At 39.4% G+C, this 25212-nt stretch overlaps 1 protein-coding gene across 6 annotated transcripts in view; it reads right to left on the bottom strand.

The window, feature by feature from the left end:
• Positions 1-5172: 5172 nt before the first annotated feature.
• The window catches only part of AUTS2 (activator of transcription and developmental regulator AUTS2), a 2002816-nt gene continuing 1982776 nt past the window's right edge, over positions 5173-25212 (bottom strand). For 4 of the 6 annotated variants that reach the window (XM_073574999.1, XM_073574990.1, XM_073575008.1 and 1 more), the window contains 8 exons: positions 24729-24758; positions 22453-22524; positions 16938-17088; positions 14211-14288; positions 13587-13670; positions 9678-9713; positions 9348-9561; positions 5173-8250 (listed from right to left, as the gene is read on the bottom strand). In XM_073574999.1, coding sequence (XP_073431100.1) covers positions 7017-8250; positions 9348-9561; positions 9678-9713; positions 13587-13670; positions 14211-14288; positions 16938-17088; positions 22453-22524; positions 24729-24758 — 1899 coding nt within the window. In that variant the 3' untranslated portion in view covers positions 5173-7016. The remainder of the gene's footprint in view (positions 8251-9347; positions 9562-9677; positions 9714-13586; positions 13671-14210; positions 14289-16937; positions 17089-22452; positions 22525-24728; positions 24759-25212) is intronic. The other 2 variants (XM_073575027.1, XM_073575017.1) reach the window with 1 other exon arrangement.

The raw sequence follows: 25212 nt of genomic DNA, 5'->3' as shown, positions 1-25212 counted from the left end.
CTGCCGCTCACTGGATTTTTTTTCTTTTTCGGACCATTCTCTGTAAACCCTAGAGATGGTTGTGCGTGAAAATCCCAGTAGATCAGCAGTTTCTGAAATTCTCAGACCAGCCCTTCTGGCACCAACAATCATGCCACGTTCAAAGGCACTCAAATCACCTTTCTTCCCCATACTGATGCTCGGTTTGAACTGCAGGAGATTGTCTTGACCATGTCTACATGCCTAAATGCACTGAGTTGCCGCCATGTGATTGGCTGATTAGAAATTAAGTCTTAACACACAGTTGGACAGGTGTACCTAATAAAGTGGCCAGTGAGTGTATATACTGTGTATGTATACCCCCCAGGGTAAATGTTATTCAGCCCATGCACTTATCCCATGCACATAACCAATCTAAGACACCCATTCCTTCATAATGGGGGAAACAAATTCTGAGGCCCTCCACTACGTCTCTTCAAAGGGGTATTGGAGAGCCTCCTTCTAATTTTGTGTATTCTTTGCACTTAGTTCATATGATTTACCAGTCTAGGGGACCCAATCCTCAGTAATGGGAAAAAATGCTTTTCTGAGGCTCCACCTTCTAATTGAGGGAACATTTTTGGAAACCAAAAAAGCCAGTGGGTGCTATTAGTAGATGATCCAGTGCCTTGTTGTGGGCTGTCAGGTGGTCATCACATAGGGCATTCTCACATACAGGATTTCACAGCCCGGACAGGAGACTTTGTACAGTAAGTATAGAAGACCCTGGTCTCCTCCATATCAGGCTGAGTAGATGCGAAACACTCCACTATATTCCGCATCAGGGTTGATGAAACAACATTCCTTGATGATGCTACATTAAACCCTTCATCACCTTGGATTTTTCCATTTTTGAGTTTTAGTTTTTGCTCCCCTTCTTCTCAAAGCCATAACTTTTATTTTTTCATCAAAAAGTGAGGGCTTGTTTTTCGTGGGACAAATTGTAATTTTGAATGATACCATTTGTTTTACCATATAGTGTACTGGAAAAAGGGGAAAAAAGTGTGGTGAAATTGCAAAACAAGTGCAATTTTACAACTGTTTTTTAGGGTTTTTTAAACCATGTTCACTAAATGCTAAAGCTGACCTACAAATATCATTACAAATATCAGGTCATTACAATTTCTTAGATACTGAACATGTATAGGGTCTTTTTATTTAAGTGGCGAAAAATAAATCCAAAATTTGTCAAAACGTGTTGCCATTTTAGAAGACCTGTAGCGTTTCCATTTTTCCGTGATCTGGGGCTGGGTGAGGGCTTATTTCTTGTGTGCCGAACTGACATTTTTATTCATACCATTTTCGTGTAAATATGATCTTTTGATCGCCCATTATTGAAATTGTAATTCGGGCATTTTGATTTTTTTCCCATTACGCCTTTTACCGATCGGATTTTTATATATTGGTATATATTGATATATTAGGCGATTCTTAACCCGGCGATACCAAATATGTATTTTTTTTATTGATTTATATTGAATGGGGTGAATGGGGAGTGATTTGATCTTGGATATTTTTAATTTTTTTTTATATTTTTAAAGACTAGAACCTCTGATCAGCTGATTGCCTGCGCTAGAGAGCTATGATGCTCATCTACTATGAACGCCAGCCACTGAGCAGCACTCAAAGCAGTTCAGCCATAGCAATCACTAGTCTCCTGCAGACCCCAGGTTGTCATGCCAACCCATTGGCACATGCAGTCATGTGACACGGATGTAGATGGGCGGGGTATGTGACGAGTTTCCAGTGCGATCATGTTAAATGCCGCTGAGATTGACAACAGCGTTTAGAATGTTAACAGCCGCATGTGGATCACGAATCCACACAAGGCTGTTAGCGGCAAATGTCAGCTGATGAAAAGTTGTGGGCTTATTGCTGGATCCCGCCTCAAACAGGGGGAGGCAACCTTGGACGTATCTATACATTGAAGGGTGTTAAGGGGTCAAACTAATTGCTTTTTCAGTGCTAATTTAAATAAATTATATTCTCTAATAATACCGCTTTTATCTGCAATTCGTGTAGGGTGAGCTATCGCAGTAAGAATAGTGTATTACAGGCATCTAGTCAGGGATTATTGCTGCAACCTAACAAAAAAAAATCAAGGTAACATTTATTCTATTCCCTATTAATACCGCTGTTAGCTGCATTTAGTGTATGTATCATCGGCTGGAAATAAGTGTTCATTATAGTCACACACATCTCTTCCACAGTTCATAACTTGATTGTTCTTTTCCATATACTCATTGATAGATTCATGTTTTTTACGGTGAGCAGTACTCAGAAATTCACCTAAGCATGCAGGATTATTTGCTTTCCTCCAGAATTTGTTGCTGCCATGTACAAGAAAAAATCTTTTCAGGGCAGACTCAAATCCACTGTATAGTCTGCAATAATACTGCTCTTATCTGCAACTCGTGTTGGGTGAGCTGTTGCAGTAGCGATAGCGTATTACAGCTATCTAGTCAGGGATTATTGCCTTATAAATTATACTACTTGCTGCTGCAACCTAAACAAAATATAACGGTAACAACTATCCTATTCCCTAGTAATACAGCTGTTAGCTGCTTTTAGTCCAGTGACAGGTGCTATGTATCTGTTGGAAATGAGTGTTCATTCTGGTCACATACATCTCTTCCACAGTCCATACTTTAGTTATTTTATTCCATACACTGATTGACAGATTCATGTTTTTTAAGGTGTTCTGTACTCAGAAATGTATCAAAGCAAGCAAAATTAACTGATTTAATGTGTCCATTTGCAGATTCTCTGTAGCATCTGTATGTAAGAGGTAGTGGTAGGAGACTTTACGCTACTGCAGTTGAAATGACCACTTATGAGCTGTCCAGCGCTTTGTTTCCATCCATTTCTGGGTGCTTCTTCAAGTATGCTTAGGGTTATTGTCCTGCTGGACCCATGACTTAAACTAAGTTTTCTGACACTGGGCACTACTTGACAACCCAAAATCCTTTGGGAATCTTAACATTTCCTGATGCCTTGCAGACTGTCAATATGCCCAGTGCAAGAAGCAGCAAAACAACCCAAAATATTTTTTAACCTCCACCATATTTGACTCTAACTTCTGTATTCTTTTATTTGTAGGCCTCATTCCGTTTACAGTCAGTAAGTAGTAGGGAGTATTAGGAGTACATAGGAGTATTGCTATGCTTTGTAACTGTCAGTGCTGCACTGACACAAGTTAGTTAGGCTAGTTTCACACTAGCGTTACAGGGTGCAGCGCACGGCCGCCGCTAAGCTCCACCCCTGGCTGCGCCCCCTCTGGTCAGCTCCTCCTCTGATCGTATGACGCTGCATCCAATCAGCGTACCCTATATTTAGCGTTGGGTATGCTGGTCGTACGCTGGCACACAAATTCAACACAGTGCGTTTGGCACACGTCGGCGCAGCACCAAAAGGGCGGATGTGCCGGAAAAAGTGTGCCAGCGCACGACCAGCGTACCCAACACTAAATATAGGGTACGGTGATCGCATGCAGCATCATGCGATCAGAGGAGGAGCTGACCGGAGGGGGCACGGCTGGGGGCGGAGCTTAGCAACGGCCGTGTGCTGTGCCCTGTAACGCTAGTGTGAAACTAGCCTAAGATCATGCACTGCACATGATCAAACTAACTTACCAGAGCCTGGTGACCCTGATATCATCATGACGATATTGGGTCACCATGGCAAGATTCGGAAGGCAGAGTAGGCCCCCTCCCTCTGACTTCTAAATGCTGCGATCAATGCCAGCATTTAGGAGTTTAATCTTGTGGGCACCGCTCCTGGCATTGAGTGCTGGGTATCTGCTGTGAGAATTATTGAACACCCGGTTGCGATCAAGTGCACAGCTCAGGTCCAGTGAGCACAAAATCGCCTGGACGTTTCATAAGTCTAAGTTTGGTAAATACTTACCGACCTGGACTTATGGATACATCCAGGGTCATGAAGGGTTTAAAATGTAAAAGATGAAAATATCTATATACCTTTTTGCCTAAAAATACAGAGGAAAAGTGTCAACTTTTACTTTAGGCCATTTTAGAGATCATATCATCTTCAACTTGCTTAACTATTCCCAATAGCAGTAATTTTGACCAAACTTTTACATGTCACTGTAAATGATGAGGCTTAGGTGCATCATTGGTGTGGCCAAGTTTTCGGTGCACAGTTCTGCCCCTTTAGTTATCACCCTCCATACCTCCCCTTATGATCATTGACAGGACTTTGCGAAGCGCTAACTTTATTAAATCCTCAGCCCTAGACAATGTCATGGCAGGAGTCAGTACATGTGTTTGCCCTTATTCACATTGAGATCGGATGACACAAGGTAAGGTTTTAATACTAAAGACAGGATAAGACAGTTCCAACTGTGTACACCTTGTAGCGGTGGGATGGCTTTTACATATTTTTAATCAAAATAGTATTAACCAAGTATCTAATATTATTAACATGTAGTATTCCTATTTATTTATTAGAAGATATAAGATATATGCTCATTTTGTATTTTTGTAAACGTGCTCTTACACATTGCTTGGATACCAACTTATGCTATAGCTCATGTTGTTGGTTTTGATGAAACATGCCCCTGTTTATAAGATAGGCATGGGTCCCAGAAGAAGGTTTGTATTCCTCAGATGTTCATGAGTTGGGAATGCCCAATTGAGATAAATCTAATAAAGGTTGTCAAATAACGACTGAATGGTCCAGTGAGCATTTGCTAACATTACATGAAGATGCAAATTTGCACAACAGTTTTACCAGCATCAAATAATTTTGAAAATCACTGTGCACAATAAACTACAAGAAAGGAGCTCATTGAAATCAATGTTCAAAATGAATATTATTGCAGACTAATAGGGATGTTGTGACTTTTTAACTTGCTTTCAAAGAACATTTAATTGGGCTTCTGAAATTAGAATAACATCCTTAAAAAATTTGACTTTATTTTCATCCTTAAAGTTGAATTTTTGTAAATGAATTGATGTGGTTTAGTGCAGTTTTGCAGCAGAATGCTACATTAATAAAGAAGCCCAATTTGCCTAGAATAGCTGAATCTGAATTATTTCTGCTGTGGGAAGGAGGCTGTAAAAGACGTTTTGGTGCACAGGAACTGGCCCCTCTGTAAGCAACGAAGGGCAATGCACAGAAATAAGCACCTGAAAGTTTTGTTCACATTTTTTAATAACATGGCACAATTTACATAACACAAGTCTTCGCTGATGAGGAACATGCTGAAGATTGAGTCGCTTCATTTTATGCTTGTTTTTCCTTTTCAGTTCACTTTTTTTCCTCTTTACATATGTACTAAAAAGGAATTTCTTACATACAAGATAAACAGCAAAAGGTTTGTATATAACAATCTCTTTACAATACTGAAAGCTACCACTACTGTTCCAGTGTACATATTCTTCTGGGAGAGTTTGCTCCTTAAAAAACACTGCACAACATCTGGAGTTCACAAAATCTGAAGCTCACAACTAAACCTTCAGTTGACTACTAAAATAGATCTCTGCTTATTAGAAACAACTGTTGGGAATTTTATTCATCATTTTGCTTTTGCCAAAACAAGATAACAACTTAAGATCACTTTTATACACTAGAAGACCAATGAACTATGATTATTTAATACATATAATTTACAACCCAGTAAACCAAATGTTTATGGTATTTCTTCGGGTAAAGTCATATCCCCTCCAATCAAGGAAACGTTAACAATATCTATGCTTGACCAGAAACTGAACTTATTCTACAAAGGTCTTGGGTAAATGTCAATAATCAGATTAGCCAATGACTTAAAGGACTTCACAAGCGATGACAATTGCTTGAAAGCTCGTCCACAATCACTGCTCGATCAAAGTATCTCAGCGAACGAATAATATGCTCTATTGTTGTCATCTAGCTGTCACTTGTAATAGGAAATATAAGAGAGGGGTGGAGGAATGAATATGACTGATCACATGAACGATGGCTAGAACAATAAACCTAATTATTGTAACAAGTAAAGTAGACAAGCGCTGATCGTCTTGCAATATTGTTGATTGGTGCTCTTTAGCGGCAATTTATCTGCCGGTATAAAAGGACTCTTAGCCAATTTTGCTGGGCAAGCACAGCAGGTGGAAACAAGATGACAGGTTAAGGGCAGACACAGTCAGAAGATGGCCTCTGTGCAGTTCAATAGCTCATCATAATGCTTTGGAGGTAGAAGTGGGCCCCCTTACCTCTTGGGCCTCTGTGCGGCTGCACAGGTCTAGTATTTGAAAGTAACCATTGTTACCTTTGCCTTGACATAGTTTTCAATGCGTTATGTGAGCCTTATACTTCACAAATATGTTTGTTTGTGTAAATTGTCAGAATGAGGTTACTGTATATTCAAATTAAAGGGAGATGACTGGAAAAAAAGCAAAAGATGTTGCAACAAAAGCTTCTCAGGGACAATATGACTTTAGTTGTGTAAGAGTGGCAAATGTTCCGTTGTGATGACGGCTTTATAGTGAAAGCCTCCACAATAATTGCATAGTTGAGGGGGTTTAGTTGTCTCTAATAATGTACACAGCACAGTATGAGCAGACTGTGTTTTAAATAGTAACATTGTAAACTGCACAGTTTAAGAAGTATTATTGTATTATGTTATGTCTATTTACATTTGTACACAGTAAAGCTTTCATCCTATCCTTTTGCATATATGAACCAATACCCAATGAAGTAAGTTGTTTTTTTTTACATAAATATTTACATGTTCTTTCAATATCATAAGTCTGATACAGCCCATATGGATGTAATGAATTATCTCCTTCAGCTCTAACCAAATGCTTTACATTAGTAAAATAAATCAATTAAAGACAAACATTTGAATTGGCCAAAAGATATGGAAATTTGCAACATATGATATACAAAAAGTGAAAATCATTGCTCTTAAGAGTTTTTACATTTGTACAAAGATTGTATGTCAAGTCTTGCACTGATTTAAATCTAATCAGGCCATTTGTCCATCAGCTTTTTTTATGTACTTATCGGGCCTCAATATCCTTTAATGTGTGAGAAGGAGGCCTATCTCTTATCTCTGTTGTCAATGGAGTAGTCCTCCTGGGAGAGCCTGGCCGTCCTCCCAATGTAGAAATAAGTGGAGGTGGGGCACTTAGTGCTGCTGTTGGGGGAGTCTTATTAAGAAGTCCATTTTGATGTCCTGCTGTAGGACTGACCCTGGGATAATGCATGCTGGGAAGTCCTGGTGTGATTAAACTTGGATGAGGCAGATGCCCATCCAATGCAGCTGGATGCACAGCATGTAAGCGAGCATGTTCATATTCCTCTCGAAGCATATGTAACCTTTCTCTTTCTTCCAACTGACTTGCTCTTTCGTGGTCCCGGCGTGGGTCAACAGAAAGATGGTGATGGTGGTGATGGTTGTAGTCATGGGGTTCTCTGTCCCTAAATGACCTGTCTGATTCATATAACCTTGGTGTGGTAAGACGGTGAAGTGGATCATTTCGCAACAAAAAATCCCGTCCAAGAGGATCCCGCCTATGAATATCTAGTCCTCTGTATGGATCTCTCAATGGATCTCGCATAGGATCCCAGTGAAATGATGGATAAGGAAAACGTTCACCTCCAGGAATAGGGCTTATTCCCATAAAAGGAGTCATCATCCGAGTCCTGTCTAGTCCACCAATACTGTTCATTGGATGCATTCCTGTTACACCTACAGCTATTGGCATGGATGCTAAATGACTTGGATGAACACTTGAAGCAGATATTGGAGGAGCTTGCTCAGAGGATCTATGGACAGTAGGTACTTCAGAAACCAAAACATCATGGTCTTCCTTTCTTTCTTCTTTAACTTTAACATCATTACTTTTCTTTTGAGAATCATAAGTCTCACTTTTTCTTTCATTTTCTCGATTAGAAGTGCTATTTGGTCTAGTGCTTTCCATTACTGGTGCCCTGACATAAGGTGAAGGCACCCTTGATAATTGTTTAGCTTCCTCCACAGCTCTACTTTCATGTACAATATTCTCTTTCTCTGAAATATGGTTATCCTTTGCTTTGTGCTCTTCCATGTTATTTTCTTTCCATGAGTCTGAGTGCTCCCTTTCTCTTTCTTTAGGCTTTTCTTTATCTCGCACCTCATTATTTAAGTGACTTCGACTTTGCTCAGATAAACTGCGATTATGTCCCAATGCATTTACTTGGCTAACAGGTGCTGGTGAAGGATGACTAGAATGCCTTTTTTCCAGACTTTCCCTAGAAAAAAAATAAAAGTAATGCAATTGTGATAATAAAAAGACATTTAAAATATGGATAACATTATTGTGTCTTTGGTTACAGTCAAACTTGGAATGTTATTGGGAATACATTAAATATATTTGTATCAATAATTGACTGAATCAGCATTGTTCTGAGGAGTTTGATCATTAGTTGCCCGAAGGCTAAGAAATTTCCCTAATAACCAAAACAATATTAAAGCTTAAGTTTTAATCAGAATTGAAAAAAAAACAACATGCTGTGTGTAGTGTACAGACATTTATCAATTAATTACATGTGCAAAGCTAAAATAATGCATGTTCTGAAGTTATGTCTATAATTACAGCACAATTATTTACAGTAGAGGGTATTGGGAACTATTTAAATGGAATGTATGAGTAGGTTTTTGCTATGAAATCTGAGAGCAGCATAATATAAGGGAAAAGACCCTGATACTAGCGATGCATCACTTACAGGATTGTTTGGTGTAGTTTTGATAAAATCCCTGCTTTCTCTGTTGTAGATGTAGCAGTGGTCCATATGCTGTGCTCTGTTTAACTCCACCCTCACCCCTGATTGGCTGCTTCCTATGTCAGCAAGGTGCCAATTAAAGGTGGGGTGGGGTTACACAAATTAGCTGGACTGGCTTGCACGTGAAACATAATCCTTCAGTGAGAATCCTTGGCTAATAAAACATGGATTGTATTGAAACTACAGTATACAGACTAATAAGTGACAAATTTGTATTGAAATTACAGCACACAGACTAATAAGTTACAAATCCCTGGAAACGGTATTTGCCCCTATATAATGCTGTTTTAAAATTAAATAGCAAAAACCTGGAAAAGATTTCATTTAGTTAATATAAAATAGTTTAATGAGTAAATATACTGTAAAAGACAAGATGTCCAGTTGTGACACCTTCTTTAACTTTTACATTTAATAAACATCTAAATATTCTACTAAATGATCCCAATTCTAAAATACTTCTCAACAAGATAAAAGAAACCGTATTACCCGGAATAAGATAACATTAGACTATATTATTTGAACATTATTTTACTATGCGAATGCCATAGGTAGACTGAATAACAAACCTTTCTTTATCATCCTTGGATGATGATTCTCTTTTCTCAGAATCTCTGTCATGAGTTGAAGCAGAAGAGCTGCGTTCTGGTTCCCCTGGTTTTAGCCAAGGTGGAGGTGTTGGAAAAGATGGTGGTGTCCGATGAAGTCGGTTCCATGGTTCGTGAGGATTGTTGAAGCTCTGCATATTTGGCCCTTCCTTATGGCTAAACATTGAGTTGGAGGCTATAAAAAGATACAATAGCAGCATTAATGTGTTTGTATGGACTCAAAAAATTACAAAACCCCCAATAAAATATTTGAAACGCAGCAGAAAGTGTAAATGTTATAGTGGTACTAACCCATAATGAGGGGGTGGTTGAAGGGTCTGGTTGTTTCTTAGGAAAAAAGACAAAGAAAAATGACAGCTTTCCTACATTTTGTTCCCATATAAACATATATGCACTTCACAACTGAAAGCAATACTCTTTAAACTTTGGGAAAATATTTAATGGAATTTTATGGGAACAGAATTTGAACCATTTATCAGGTCACATGGCAAAAACCAGGAGTAATGGCAACCAAACAACAAAAAGTTTCCATCAACTTTTTAATACCCTAATTTGTTATATTTACATAAATTTGAATGTCTACCGAAATCTGTCATTTACCAAGTATATAAAATAAGGTTGTAATTTTTAAAAGTAGACACAATTTTTGGTGGAAGACTTTTCACTTTCTGGTAAAGTTTGGTTTGGAGGTAATGTTTGGTTTGGTGACATTTGTTAAATATTTTCCTAACAATACAAAGCTTTGCTCTGCTTTTTACAAAGTTTTCTGATTATAGTTAAAAATCAATTGTACTTTCAAGTAACTTTTCAGAATAAACTATCCCTTTGTGTACATAAAGTATACTGTAATACCAGTTTTGGCAATTATACATTTTCACCAGTTTTCCCCTGTATAGGCTCAGTCTCCTTTTGAATTGAAAATGAACTTGCGGAGCTATGCCTTCCATACACAGAGATGTGGATTCCTGTTATTCTTTCCATCGTTTGCCCTCAAGAAAAAAGTAGCATCATGTAGGAAAATATACAGGAGCACTGATCAGTGTAGATGTGTATCGAGCAGTGAGGTGAGGTGCAAGACTCTTTAGAAAGCTTAGCACAATATTTCACTGTCTCCCGCTGACTTTTTGGTCATTATATAGCTTGCATCCTACATTTTCACCAGTTTATTCCTGTGCAGGCTCTGACTCTGTTTGAATTGACCCTGAACTGATGATGGAGCTATGATGTCTCCGATACACAGAGGGGTGGATTCCGCCTCTTTCTTCCTACGTCAAAGAGAAGAAGCATAATGGAGTAAATTGTATAGCAGTATTGATCAGTGTAGATGTGTATCCAGCTCTGTGGTGAGGTAAAAGACTTGTAAGAAAGCTCAGCAAAATATTTCAGTGTCTCTAGCTGTCTGTTTCCTTAATCTACTCCTCACCTTTCCCCTCTCACTTATCCATAGAGAATAAAAGGCTGTGTAATACAACCCGCCACAGTGCTGGCAGTATGTTTTGTCATTAGAGTTGTTTTGTTAGTGTGGATGACAAACAAGTTCGCAAAGCAGGAGAGAAGGGAAGAAGTTTCTCATAATAAAGAGTGAAGTTAAATTCGATGGTAAAATATTTTAACATTTCTTATATTCATATGTATTATTGATATATGTAAAGTTTTTTGAAAGTACAATCCACTTAAAAAATATCTTTTATATGCATATTACATGTTGCAGCACATAGAATATCATAGAAAGTACAATAAACTTGAAGGCTGACAACCTACCCGACATAAAAGAACATTGTTAATAATAAAGTTGTTAAAAAAAAAAAATCCAATGGGCAAGCTTACTATTTAGAAAGAATGTATAACGCAAACTGAGACAGAACTCTACGACATTGCATTAAATATGCCATATTTAATACATTTTAGGTACTTTTTGCCACTCACACAGAAAGAAACATGACTTAGGAATAAGGAGATGTGCTTCAAGATGTGCCAAATTGCACCCAAAATGTTGTAGCAAAAGAAAATGGTCAGAGGAAGTTAACCAAGAGGTGCTATAAAATTAGAGAACAGTCTCTGAATATGGACCAAATGTATCATTTAGCACGAGTCACTAATAAATTTGGTGTATTTAATTCAACTGTAAACTTAATTTAGAGGGAACCTGTCAGCAGGATTGTGCACAGCAACCTACAGACAGTGTCAGGTTGTCGCTGTTATACTGAGTAAAATGATACCTTGGTTGATGAAATCCATCTTATGGTTGTTTTTTAATCTTTATTTTCAGTTTTGAGTTAATGATATGCTCGTACTCTGGGGATGGGCTGTGGGGGGGTGTTCATATGGTGCTCTGATTAGGTATTCCTAATGCAGACTGCTGACAGGTCACTGATCCATCACTGATGTGCCCCCTAGTTTGCATAATGAATACCTGAACATAGTGAAGAAAAGAAAACCCTTCTGCAAGCAGGTGCCAGCCGTGGCACCTGCGCTGCAGCATGATCGCATGTTAATGTGCAGTTACTACATGTGGTTGAGCTTTTCTGTATAAGGTGTATAAGAAAAATAAAAATTTTTAAATGGCATCCGCCGTGCCTGCGCAGTTGCAGCTATTAGTGTACATAGCAGTGATCCGATAGCTGCTATTGCGCAGGTGCGGCCATCGTGCTAGAGAAGAAAAAAAAAATTTCCTCCTCCAAAATGGAGCCGCCCGCGTCTGCGCAGTAGCAGCTCTTGGGGATCGCCGAAAACTGCTATTGCGCAGGCCCAGACAGCGTTATCTAGGAGGTGGAAATTTTTTTTCTTCTCCAGTAATATTGCGCTACCAGCGTATGTGCAATAGCAGCTATCGGATCACAGCTATGTACACCGATAGCTGCTACGGCGCAGGCACGGCGGGTGCCGTTTTTAATTTTTTTTCTTATACACCTCAGGAAAAGCTCAACCACATGTAGTAACTGCACAGTAAACATGTGATTATGCTGCAACGCAGGTGCCACAGCCGGCACCTACCTGCAGAAGGGCTTTTTTTTCTTCACTATGTACAGGTATTCATTATGCTAACTAGGGGGCAGGTCAGTGAGGGATCAGTGACCTGTCAGCAGTCTGCATTAGGAATACCTAATCAAAGCACCACATGCAGACCCCCCCCACAGGCCGCCCCGGGGCACGAGAATATCATGAACTCAAAACTGAAAATAAAGATTAAAGAACAACCACAAGACGGATTTCATCAACCCAGGTATCATATTAATCAGTATAACAACGCCAACCTGACTCTGTCTGTAGGTTACGGAGCACAATCCTGCTGACAGCTTCCCTTTAAAAACATTTCCTACTCAAAGACAAACTGTTAGCAAATAATAAAAACTTGGAGAATACTAAGTGTGCAATGTACACACTGTTAATATTCCACAAGCTACTCTGCTTGCCAAAAGATTTCTATGGGATGCAAAAAAATAATTAAGACAGTATTAATAAATCTGCCGCAATGGATTTCTCAATTACAAATGCACTCATCTATTTATATTATGGGATTTAGAATATGGAACATCTTGACAAATTTCATTGCTATCCAATGGAAATAAGCAACTTACTAATTTACTTTTTTCATGCAAAATTGCCTAAATTGCCTAATGGTAGCCATGGTCACATTACAAGAAGTTAGAAGGCTTTCACTTAGCCCCTTCAGACATATTAATAGTCCTTGAGGAACTGTGAGGAAGTGGAAGCTCCCTGCCAATCCATCACAGGTTGCCTGAAAGCCATCAGATTTCGTGCACTTTTGAAAATGAGTACCAATTGGAAAGTTGCTTTCTTCCACATTTAATCCTACTGCTTGTGAATTTTTTTTTCCATCAGAAAAAGAAAACCAGTTGAATAGAAATGTAAAGAAATTTAAATAAATAAAAGGTTTTGCTATTTTCCAGAAACAGAATTTGTCAATCTTGACAGGGACATTCACGAGAATTAGAACGAGCTTGTTTTTCTTATATGATCACAGGCATGGCAGCCATTTTTGGTTACGGTGAGATACTGAGCGCTTTTGCCAATCAGACAAGCTCAATATTACACAAGGATATTTTACAAAATATAAGAAAATTCCCTTTGTTATTACGCAAGTTCTCCCTTCTTATAAAACAAAAGGAAAAGACCCCATGGTGCCATCACAACTACCAAATCTTCCTTACTACAGATGGAATAAAATGGCATACTTACTAACTGAAGGATTGCCAAGGCCACCAAAGGCATTTCCACCAACAGAACCAAGACCACTGAATGTTGAAGGCCGATTAAAAGGTTCTATAACAACATAAGTTATAATTAATTTACCTACATGAGAAAGACAAATCATGTGGACATGAGATAATTAAATATAATAAGAGAAGATATTATCAAAAACTTTTAAAGGGGTTGCCTCACAAGACACATTTATGGCATATTAATAGGATGATGGTACCAACTCAGGGATCCACACTCCAGAACAGGATCATCTGATCCCTTGTGTCGGTTGGCATATGGCTACCAGCGAGTTTCTATGGGAGTTCTAAATACATCCCAACAGTACTTGCTCAACTGTATTCAGAATTCATACAGTAATGAATGGATAAAGTTGGCACATGCACTACCACCGCTTTTCTCAAGGATGATTGGCTATCAGCTTGAGCGACCCCGTTCTGGAGATAAGTGGAGGTACCAAAGGTGTTACTCACATCTGTTGGACATTTATGGCATATCCAAATAATATCCCATAAATAACTCCTGAAAGACTACACTTTAAATAAATGTACATCTTAAAGGAACATTTTGCATATTAAAAAAAAAATATATATTAATGCTTACCAAGATGAGCAGATGGATTGAGAAAATTGCTGTGATGAGGGGGAGGACCAAAATGAGCCCCTGCAGGGTGTGCACCACCTACAAAAGGACAAAAAAAATCAAATATCAGATTTTTTATAAATTAAAAGGGTTATCTGAGACTTTTTTCCTATGGTGTGGGGAACTTTCCTGTAGGTAGTTACTAATTTTCTGACTGTGCTGCCCTGCTACAAGCTCTCCTGGTTCAGGCAGCAATTCTGCTGCTTCCTTTGACTTTTGTTGACAAAGCAGCTCTGTCAATGTGGTTTAAATACTGACATTATACTCATTGTCAGCCAGCTCTCCACAGTTGGGCAGCGGGGAGCTGTCTGTTAATCAACATGACGTCGGCAGTGACGCCCCATCGACGGCGCAGAGCGGAAAAGAAGGAACTTCTCTGTCAATTAGGTGTGACATGAAGAAGAAGAATTACTGGCAATAGCAATGCATAACCACTGGAAGAGGCCATCTCGGAGCAGAACAGGCAGGTAGTTAGCAGGTTCTTAGCCCCATAGGGAAAAAATAAGAGTCCCGGACAAACACTTTAAGTAACCATGGATAAAGACGTCTCAACTGCTGCTGATTATCTGCTGCTAATTGGCATATCAATATCATATAATTAGCAAATACAAAAATATAATCTTTTCAGAATCATTTACACTACATTCTGTTAAATGTTGAACGACTACTATATTCCTCCATCTTGAAACCATTATTTTTAATCTACTTAATTATGTATTGTGCTGTAGATATGGTAAGTAAAACTGACACAAAATCCATGGGTACCATAACCGGAGTGAGTAGAGGTTACATGACAGCTGTTACATAATCAAACAACAAAATGAATAATAATTTAATTAAACTTTTAAATAAAAAAAATTATGGGCACTATATTAAATTGGCAATCCCATGGCAGATAAAACATGATCCCACAAATATAAGTGGATGTCAGATGTCAATTCTATCTGGGTTTTCTACCAAGTCATAAATATATGTCAGGATTAAAAAGGTGGCATGGTATAACTTGAGAACATTCTTAGTCTAGACACTCTAGACATGAGCTTTTCAACCTTTTTCTGGTAGGACACTAATGGCTGGAATTCGACGATTCCTGCTGTTCCTCTTGAATAATGCTCATGCCAAAATAAAAAAAACGGTAATTTATCCTTCATAGTTCTCCTGAACACACTAGCATATTGAAATAAACAGGCAAATGAGTTGCAAAACAAAGACAAGCTTAGGTAGGTAGATCATGTAGTTTATGCTGACTTTTTCGGTCCCTTAGCAATAACTATTAAAATAGATGCACATTCTCTCCAATAGTATCATCACATGTTGTAAATTAAATGTTTAACCCCTTAATGTCCAATGACGGACACAGTTCGTCATCTGACATTTCCCCTGCTTTGATGAGGGCTCCGGCGCTGAGCCCGCATCAAAGCCGGGACATGTCAGCTGTTATGAACAGCTGACATGTGCCCGCAATAGGCGCGAGCGGAATCGCCGTCCGCCCGCGCCTATTAACTAGTTAAATGCCGCTGTCAAAGCTGACAGCGGGCATTTAAATAGCATTTCCGGCCGCCGGGCCGGAAATGACGTCATCGCCGACCCCCGTCACGTGATCGGGGGTCGGCGTCATATTGCCTGGACAACCAGAGGTCTCTATGAGACCTCTATGGTTGTTCCAGGCATATGGCTTTCAGCGCCACCCGGTGGTCGGCGCTGAAAGCACAGCAGTAAATCTGCTACATATGGGCGATCTGCTCATCGCCCATATGTAGCAGAGCCGATCGGGTTGCGCAAGCTTCTAGCCTCCTATGGAGGCTATTGAAGCATGCCAAAAGTAAAAAAAAAAAAATGTTTAAAAATAAAAAAAAATTAAAAAAACATAAAAGTTCAAATCACCCCCCTTTCGCCCCAATCAAAATAAAACAGTAAAAAAAAAATCCCACATACACATATTAGGTATTGACGCGTTCAGAATCGCCCGATCTATCAATAAAAAAAAAGCATTAACCCGATCGGTAAACGGCGTAGCGAGAAAAAAATTCAAAACGCCAGAATTACGTTTTTTTGGTCACCAAGACATTGTATTAAAATGCAATAACGGGCGATCAAAAGAACGTATCTGCACAAAAGTGGTATCATTAAAAACGTCAGTCCGGCACGGAAAAAATAAGCTGTCACCCGACCCCAGATCATGAAAAATGGAGACGCTACGGGTCTCGGAAAATTGCGCAATTTTTTTTTTTTTTTTAGCAAATTTTGGAATTTTTTTTCACCACTTAGATAAAAGAGGACATAGACATGTTTGGTGTCTATGAACTCGTAATGACCTGGAGAATCATAATGGCAGGTCAGATTAAGCATCTAGTGAACCTAACAAAAAAGCCAAGCAAAAAACAAATGGGGGATTGCACTTTTTTTGCAATTTCACCGCACTTGGAATTTTTTTCCCGTTTTCGAGTACACGATATGGTAAAACCAATGATGTCATTTAAAAGTACAACTCGTCCCGCAAAAAATAAGCCCTCACATGGCCATATAAACGGAAAAATAAAAAAGTTATGGCTCTGGAAAGAAGGGGAGGGAAAAATGAAAATGTAAAACCAAAAATACCCCTGGTCGCTAAGGGGTTAATGGTCCATGATCGCAGAATAATAGTAGTTTCCTACAAATAACTAAATAATGAATAAGTTGAATACCCACCAGCAGCAGAGAAGAGAGTTGAAGGGCGTGCCAAGTCATGAGGGTGCGGATGGTGATGGATTGCTCCAAAGAGGCTCGGACCTGGTGGCCGGCTCAAAAACTCAGGCTTCAGGCCAAAATCAAGCTTGTGTGGATCTGTCTGCATCTGTTTCTGAAATGAAAAGCATGACTGGAATTGAGATTTCCCCCGTGGGCAGATAAGAAAAGAGGCTTCAAAGACCATACAAAATGCCACATTCACACCTTGAAATTGCACAAATGATCTTTGTATGTGCTATAATTGAAATTATACTTTTTTCAATCTGATGTTATCAGAAGTGACAGACACAGCTTAGTCTGAATAAATGGGAGAGACAAGACGTTTAAGTAAACTTACGAAATACATTCTTACAAAACCTGATTCTCTGCACTGAAACTGGAATAAAATAAATGTCCTACACTAGACAATGCTCTTGGACGATTATAAAATTAGCTGTTAATTCTCACAAAATGGCACAGATAATTATAGAAATCATTACCCATTCATTAAGAGCAGTTTTCATTTAGAGACCAGGGAACACTGCATATTTAGCCATCTTAAAGCTCATTGACCTCTAAAGTCTTTAAAATCTAAACCAGTGACTCCTTTGTGAAATGTTCACAGACATATATTATCTGATATAGTTGTCACTTCTAAACCAATGTAAATATGCGCTCAGAAGTCACGTACATGTTGTATCTGTCTTTTCCCCAAATAGATGAAGTACCCTTTGTAAAGTTGCTGCTCACATGTCTGTGTTTTTATGGACCGTGTGACTGTGCAAAACACAAAGACACATGTCCATTGTTCTCCAGTATCACAGATGAAAAGCGCTAATACAGGTCCATGGGTCCGCGAAAAACACGCACAGCACACAGGTGGCAATAGTGTATTTAATTTTTGTCTGCATTAACAGCTTCGTAATTTATTCCTCCATCCATGAAAAACACTGATGACACACTGATGGTAAAAATTGACACACTAACCATATACTGATGATACACTGATGGTAAAACCGGACACACAGACCGTACACTGATGGTAACAAATGGACACACAGACCGTACACTGCTGCTAAAAATGGACACACTAACCAAACACTGATAACATACTGATGGTAAAAACGGACACACAGACCATATACTGATGGTAGCACACACTAACCATACACTGATGACATACTGCTGGTAAAAATGGACACACAGACTGTACACTGATGGTAACAAAAATGGGCACACTAACCATACACTACTGATGCACTGTTGGTAAAAAAACAACAAATGGACGATACACTGATGACACACTGATGGTAAAAACGGACACACTGACGGTAAAAATGGACACACTGAACAAATACGAATGACACCTGTACCATTTTTTCACGCAATGCTTAAAAATGCATGTGTGAATGATGCCTTAGTGGCTCTAGGGTGCTGCACAATACAAAACGTCTATACTTATCTCCCGAACCGGCGCTGCTTCACCTCTCGTAGCCTTGCTTTCCCAGCAGTCACCTGATATAAACAATGCCACATAAAGGTACTGTCACACTTAGTGATGTACCAGCGATCCCGACTAGCGATATGACGCGGTCAGGATCGCTGGTACATCGCTAAGTGGTCGCTAGTGAGCTGCCACACAGGCAGATCTCACCAGCGACATCGCTGGGGACGGGGGTCGCTACTTATCTGTCACACTTGCGTCCTCCCGCCCGGCTCCACGCTCGTCGCTCGTCTCTCCACAGGAAGCGCCGCAGGAAGCTGACGACGAGAAACAGTCCTGGACGTTTTCGCGCGATCAGCGATAACCAGCGGGGGAGCGGGTCGTAGGTAAGTATCAGACACAGCGATATCGCTAGTAATATCGCTATAACGTCACAAGTTATAGCGATATTGCTAGCGATATCGCTTAGTGTGACAGGCCCTTAACAATTGCTGTCAATCACCAGTTGCTGATAATCTGCAACCTTCACAATTACATTTGTAGGAAAAACACTGTTTTTCCACTCAGATGTAATGGTGAGGACTGCACTTTAGCTGCTAGTGATTGGCTGCAGTGGTCATGTAACATAGTATATGTAAGGAGACAGTAGGGGGACACAGGGCTGAGATCAGGGGAGAGATGCTAGTCCGGGAGGTAAGAATAGATATTTTTACATTTATTTAGCACCCTGGACCAATTAAGAAATTGAGAACTCCTTTAAAACAATTTAAACCCTGATACCTGTACATTTATGCTTAATGTACATATGTGCTATGTAACGTCTTCTGACTAAAGTGTCCATACAACCTAAACATCTCATTTCCTTTTTTCCTCCCCTTCTTCCCAGAGTCATAACTTATTTATTTTTCTGACCACATTGACATGTGACGGCTTGTTTCTCGCAGGACAAGTTGTATTTCTAAAAACACCATTACTTTTACCAAACAGTGTACTGGAAAATGAAAAAAAAAATTCCAAATTTGGTGAAATTGTGAAAAAAAACACAATTCTGACATGTTTTTTGGGGAATTGTTTTTCTGGTGTACATTTTGTGTTAAAATGACCAAGCAATAAAATTCTCCTCATCAATACGATTATGGTGATACCACAAATATGCAGTTTTTTTTTATTAATTTAATGTTGAAAAAAAATCAGAAGTTTGCAAGAAAAGATTTTTGGGATTGTATCACCATTTTCCGAAACCCATAACATTTTTATATTTTACCCGATGGAGCTGTGTGATGGTTTATTTTTTGCAGGGCATGAGTATGTTTTTATTAATACCATGTTGGAATAGATGTGACTTTTTGATCGCTTGTTACAGCCTTTTTTGTGGAATTGCGGAGACAAAAAAAACATAATGTGAACCTGTGACATGATTCATTCTGCACAAACCTTGGGCACCAAAAATCGGAGCTTGGCTGCATGACTGCAACCAGGTATATTTTTCCCTAAGACACTTTTCAGAGAACATATACTTTAAGCCTGTGGACAAACAAGCGATGATTTTCTCATGCCAAAGTGTTGGACTGATTATGCCAATGAAACTTGGCTCAAAGTCTGTCAAGAGGTTGAGCTAAGAGTCATCTTAGTGTGATCCGATTCTGTCACATGAGAGAATCGTATCACAGGTGCGGAGAAGATGGAGAAATAAATGTCTCCATCTTCTCTATTGTCTGAGATCGCAGTTGTCAGACTGACATCCAGAGTGCAGTACGATGTTTCATTCGCACCCACAGACTTGTATGGGCTTGAGTGATTCGAATTTTGAAGCCACTTGCCTCATGCTGAATCGGCATGAGAAAAAAAAATAGCAGATGTGCACTGCCCCTTAGTATAACATTGGTCTGAGTGCTATCCAAAAAAACAACCCATAGCACTTGTCAGTGTTATATGCTCATGGGAATGAGCTCTAAAGATCCCTGCATTGCTTCAAGTAAGTGACAGGTGTCTCCCATAGGGAGAGAGACTTATCAGTCACCTCTAGCAGCGCTGGGAGAAGCTGGCATGGTTTAGTTTCCGGCTAGGACTCCCCGCCGAATCCCTAAAGCATATTTTCTCTGAAGTGCCAGGCTCTGAGTCATGCTGCCCACGGTTAAAAAAAAGTTCTACCCCTTCATCCATTCATCAAATATAAAAAAAAAAAAAAAAAAAGCTTTATTATATTTTTTTAGCTAATTCTTATAGAACAAGGAGGCATTTCCACAGGTACTCCATTTAGAAAACAGTGTGTTTATTTTTATTGAATGGAGGTAGCTGACTTAACATTGTGCTTTAGGGAAAACATCATAGTGATCACTGTAGTCTATTCACAGTCCCCCATGTGGATTAGTAGTTATTTTAATAGTTTTTCTCATTTGGCTACTATAGGCCCTAAGGGAAAATTCTCACTTAAAATAAAACTACAACTTGCGTTCCAGTGCGGGGGGGGGGGTAATCAAACATAACATGAGACTATTTGAAGACAAAGAAGTCCAACAAGGAAACTGAGAGCTCAGAACACAATTATTATCATTGTATTTGTTATTGCAGAACTTGAAATGTGAAGAAACAAACATGAAAGGGAAATTCTATCTGGATACAAAAGAGGGAATTTATTAAGGCTGGCATTTCACATGCCGGTTACACAGAAAACCACAATGAAACCTATGCCAGCTATGAGCTGGTACAGACTTTGATTATGGTTTATGCATTTCTAAAGTAAATGATAGTAAATCTGCTCGGCCGCAGTTAGCTTCGCTCTTTTTTGTTAATCTTTGCCCACTTTTATAAAGGTGGTGAGAAACTGAAAAATTTGAAAAAGTTTTTGAACAGAACGGTTGTGCTCCAAAAATTGTGACGCCAACTCCAAAATTTTGCAGCACAGCTCTTAAAAAATTCCAGTCAATAGAGCCAATGCATTAAAACTTTAACAACAAAATCCTGGCATAAAAACTTTGAAAAGTCCCAAATTTTAGGCGCAGCTCGGGGTTGCACTCAAATTTTTTAACCATTGGTGTTTTCACAGCAGTTTCTCCGATCTTTGCCAAAATGGCTGGAGCTGGGGCAGGAAGGAGGCATGGCGATCATAAATTCATGACGGTACATTCAGGGGCTGGAGGAATATGAGTTGTGGCGAGCTGCACACCTTATCTGATGCTAATTTATGAAGTAGTGTTCAGCGCTCAGGGCCCTCAGCCTCAGGGGCATCTGACTCATGCACACCCCCTTATCAAGACTGGTGTGAAAAACGCCTGCTTGATGAATCAGACCCAATGCGTTTGAACTAAAAAGAAATCATGTAATTACAATGCCAGTACAGATTGTTTCAAATCACTCTTAAAGAAATGGAGTAGCACACAGGGTTTTTAATTGGATACCCCAGAAGTCTATTATAGTTAGGCCTCATTCAGATGAATCCATAGAATTGTGTATTTTTGGTCACCACAGCTCTCTAAAAGAAATGCAATAAAAAAGGTCAAAATGTCATATATACCCTAAATTGGTATTAAAAAAACATCAGCACACCATGCAAAAAACAAGTCCTCACATAACTCAACTGACAAAAAAATAACAAGGTTATGGGACTCGGAAAATGGTGACACAAACAGAATTTTTTTTTTTTTTTTTTTTTTACAAACCTCTCAATTTTTTTCCACTAACACAAATCTAAGCGACTTTGGTATCTCCATGATTGTACTGACGTGGAGAATTTCTGATATACAAAGAATGCCCTAAAATGATGGCAAATTGCATTTTTTCTACAGTAAAATGAAAAATGAATGGCTTTTAGAAGAATGGAAGAAAAAAATTAAAGGAATGCGTTCAAGATGGACTTCTTTTCATGTTACACATGCCCTAATGATCATGAACACTGTACACACCATCTTGACATCTTGAAAAAATTCTTTCAGCACCATGGAGTCTTATTAAGTATATTTCTCTTACACCCGTTACAGGTAAATTATACAAAATAATCATGATTTCTATACAATCAGGTAAGCTGCAGGCAATGAATTTTAATCCAAAACTTACCTTGACTTTTTGTTGATGATGGTATATTTGCCAGGCGATATGAACATGCATAGCACACCATTTTCCAGGTTTCTAGGTGAAATAAAACAATCATATTTGAAACATTACACAGTACAACAATAAATGAGATATATGGTACCAGCTGTGCTGGCCACTAATAAATGGCCAGGGGACTATTTCTGAATGGCTGATGCAGCACTTTACATTACTCAAGCTACTGTGATTTTGCACATGACTTTTTCTTGTGAAATGGGCAGACCATAAGGATCCCTATGTACAATTAAAAAATATTATATTAATTTTTCCAGAGCTCATCACATGTAATCCAAAGGCCTCCATACACATAAGGTTACATGTAACCAATCCTGCCAAATTCGACAGATCGGCCAACCATATAATGTATGGAGGGCATGGACCTCTCTTACCAGGGACTCTGCTGCTTCATGTGAATAGAGCAGCTTTTCACCTTCTGGACATCTGCCGTCAGGACATGATTGTTGATGCCATGCTGATTGACAGTCGGCTCAATGCAGTTAGCGGGGAGCAGGATATCTGTCATGATCCAAGGTGGATCTGACAGTTTAAATACAAAAAGTGAACTTTTTTCCCTTTGGCTTGGTGTCAAAGTGGGTTGATTGCCCCAGGTGGCCACTAGAATTATTACACGTGGTGTCGTTCATTCTAAGTTGCCCCGGTGGTGGTGAGCGGTAGTGCACTTTAGTTTCTTTGGTTTAATGTGCACTTAATTACAAATCAGGTGTTAGGCTCTATAAAAGGGAGCCAGATGTGTTCAATCACTGTTGGTGATATTGTGTTCGTCATTTGGGAAGCAAGTCTGGTTGAGGAAGGAGCTGAACATGAGTCCTGCGCAGCCCAGCCAGAGGGGACGAGTGGCAGCTATGTGTTCTGCAAGAAGGATTGGCATGGCATGGCGGAGTCACAGTTTATGGTGTCGGCAGGAAGTGCTTGCATGGCTCGGTGGAGTGACGACTATGGAGAGAGTTGCACTCAGCATGCGGGACTTGGTTGCTGAGAGGTGGACTCAAGCATGCTTGACTTTTTGGGCAGGAGCTGAACTCATCTTTGGGACTCTGTTACTGGTCTGTTACTGGACTTCTGCAATTGGTGGTGGACTCTGCTCCAAGGCTGCACTATGGTGAAGGATCCAGTTATGGTGATGGATCCGGGTGGAGAAGATGCACACAGGTGGTGGGCTCTGTTGCTAGGAGCGTACGCAACAGAGCAAAGGTAAGTGGTGTTTCGCCTGTTTTGTCATCTTTCCTCATGTATGTTTTAGTGCAGTGGTGGGATTAGTTTCCGCACCAACCAATTCCCTAGTGAGGATTTAGGTCAGGGTGAGCTAGGGTTTTTAGGTTCCTGTTGCGCGCCCGGTGTGGAACCGGCTTAGGGAACATTAGGAGTGTAGGGACACTGGCTCAGGGGAGCTCAGGAGGTCTCCACGTTCCTATTCCCTATCGCAGGGCCCACTATTGTTAATGTTACCCAGGTTCCCCTTTATTATTTAAATTCGCCTTACTGGAGGCGGGGTTTCCAGATTTACATGTAATACCTAAATTCGCCTGTTGGAGGCCGCGTATCCAGCTGCACGTCTTATTATTTAAATTCGCCCCACTGGAGGCGGTGTATCCAGGGTCACGACCGTGACAATATCAATCAGAATGACATCGGCAGTCACTCCCATTCAACAGAGCAGAGTGGAAAAGAAGCAGCTGCTCTGTCGACGTGATGTCACCAGAAGACACAAAATCGCCGGTAGGAGCCGGAAGAGGTTGTTTCTGGATAGAACAGGCAGGTAATAAGCACCTACTGCCCATAAGAAAAAAAAATTAAATAGTCTTGGATAGACTTTACTTTAATATAACCCAGTAGATTTACCTATGAAATAAACCTATCAATAATAAACCACTGGACATGACTGAAGCTTTGCCAATTTGTTGACTAAACATTGACAAGGCAAATTTTGCTGAAAATTTGCTCATCTAAATTTTACCATCTATTTGGCCAATTGTAATTCTTCTGTCTGACCAACTTGGTGCTGCTACGATATATATTCTACAGTAAAAAATATTTGTCAATTACACGCTTTAATATTAGAGAAAAGTTTCAAAATTAATATTATTTCCCTGCAATAGATGATCAGGAAATATATCTTTAGTGAACGCTTCTGCGCTGTTATACAATCTACACAATAAATCAATTACTCTACTGTATTATGTTTGCTAAATATGCCACAAAATGTTCAAATAGACTCTTACCCTCAGCATAGGTCGGAAAGGATCAGTCAACTGTGAAGAGAAAATGACAACCCCGTTACATGCCTGTCACTCAGACAATCAAATTTAGAAACACAATGTTGAAATTTTACATTCAAATTAAGACCTTTTAGAAAATAATTAGCCAATTTGCGCATCATCACAACCATTTTGCAACTTTGACAGCTTCCAACAGTATACAGTACATATGCCAGTGTACACTATACACACACACTATTATGTATAATATACTTTTAAAGCACCCATCATTATTTCCCATTGTCCGCCATTCTATTCTGCATTTGTATGACAGCCAAGGCCACTTTGCTTGTTTTCCACAACACGTCTTTTTTTTCGAAAATACAATGTGGGATGTTTTGGCATTGACAAGTACGAAATGCCGAGTTGCCAACATTTGACAGCTGCTGTTTTGATATAGTAAAATGCTTTTTTTATTGGGCTTTTGCTGTTCAATGTATTAGACAAG

This window comes from Dendrobates tinctorius, unplaced genomic scaffold (genome assembly GCF_039654945.1).
Source record: "Dendrobates tinctorius isolate UK_male_01 unplaced genomic scaffold, ASM3965494v1 ptg000007l, whole genome shotgun sequence".
Lineage (NCBI taxonomy): Eukaryota > Metazoa > Chordata > Amphibia > Anura > Dendrobatidae > Dendrobates > Dendrobates tinctorius.
The sequence above is the reverse complement of the archived record's forward strand: the minus strand, read 5'-3'. Positions and strand labels throughout refer to the sequence as shown.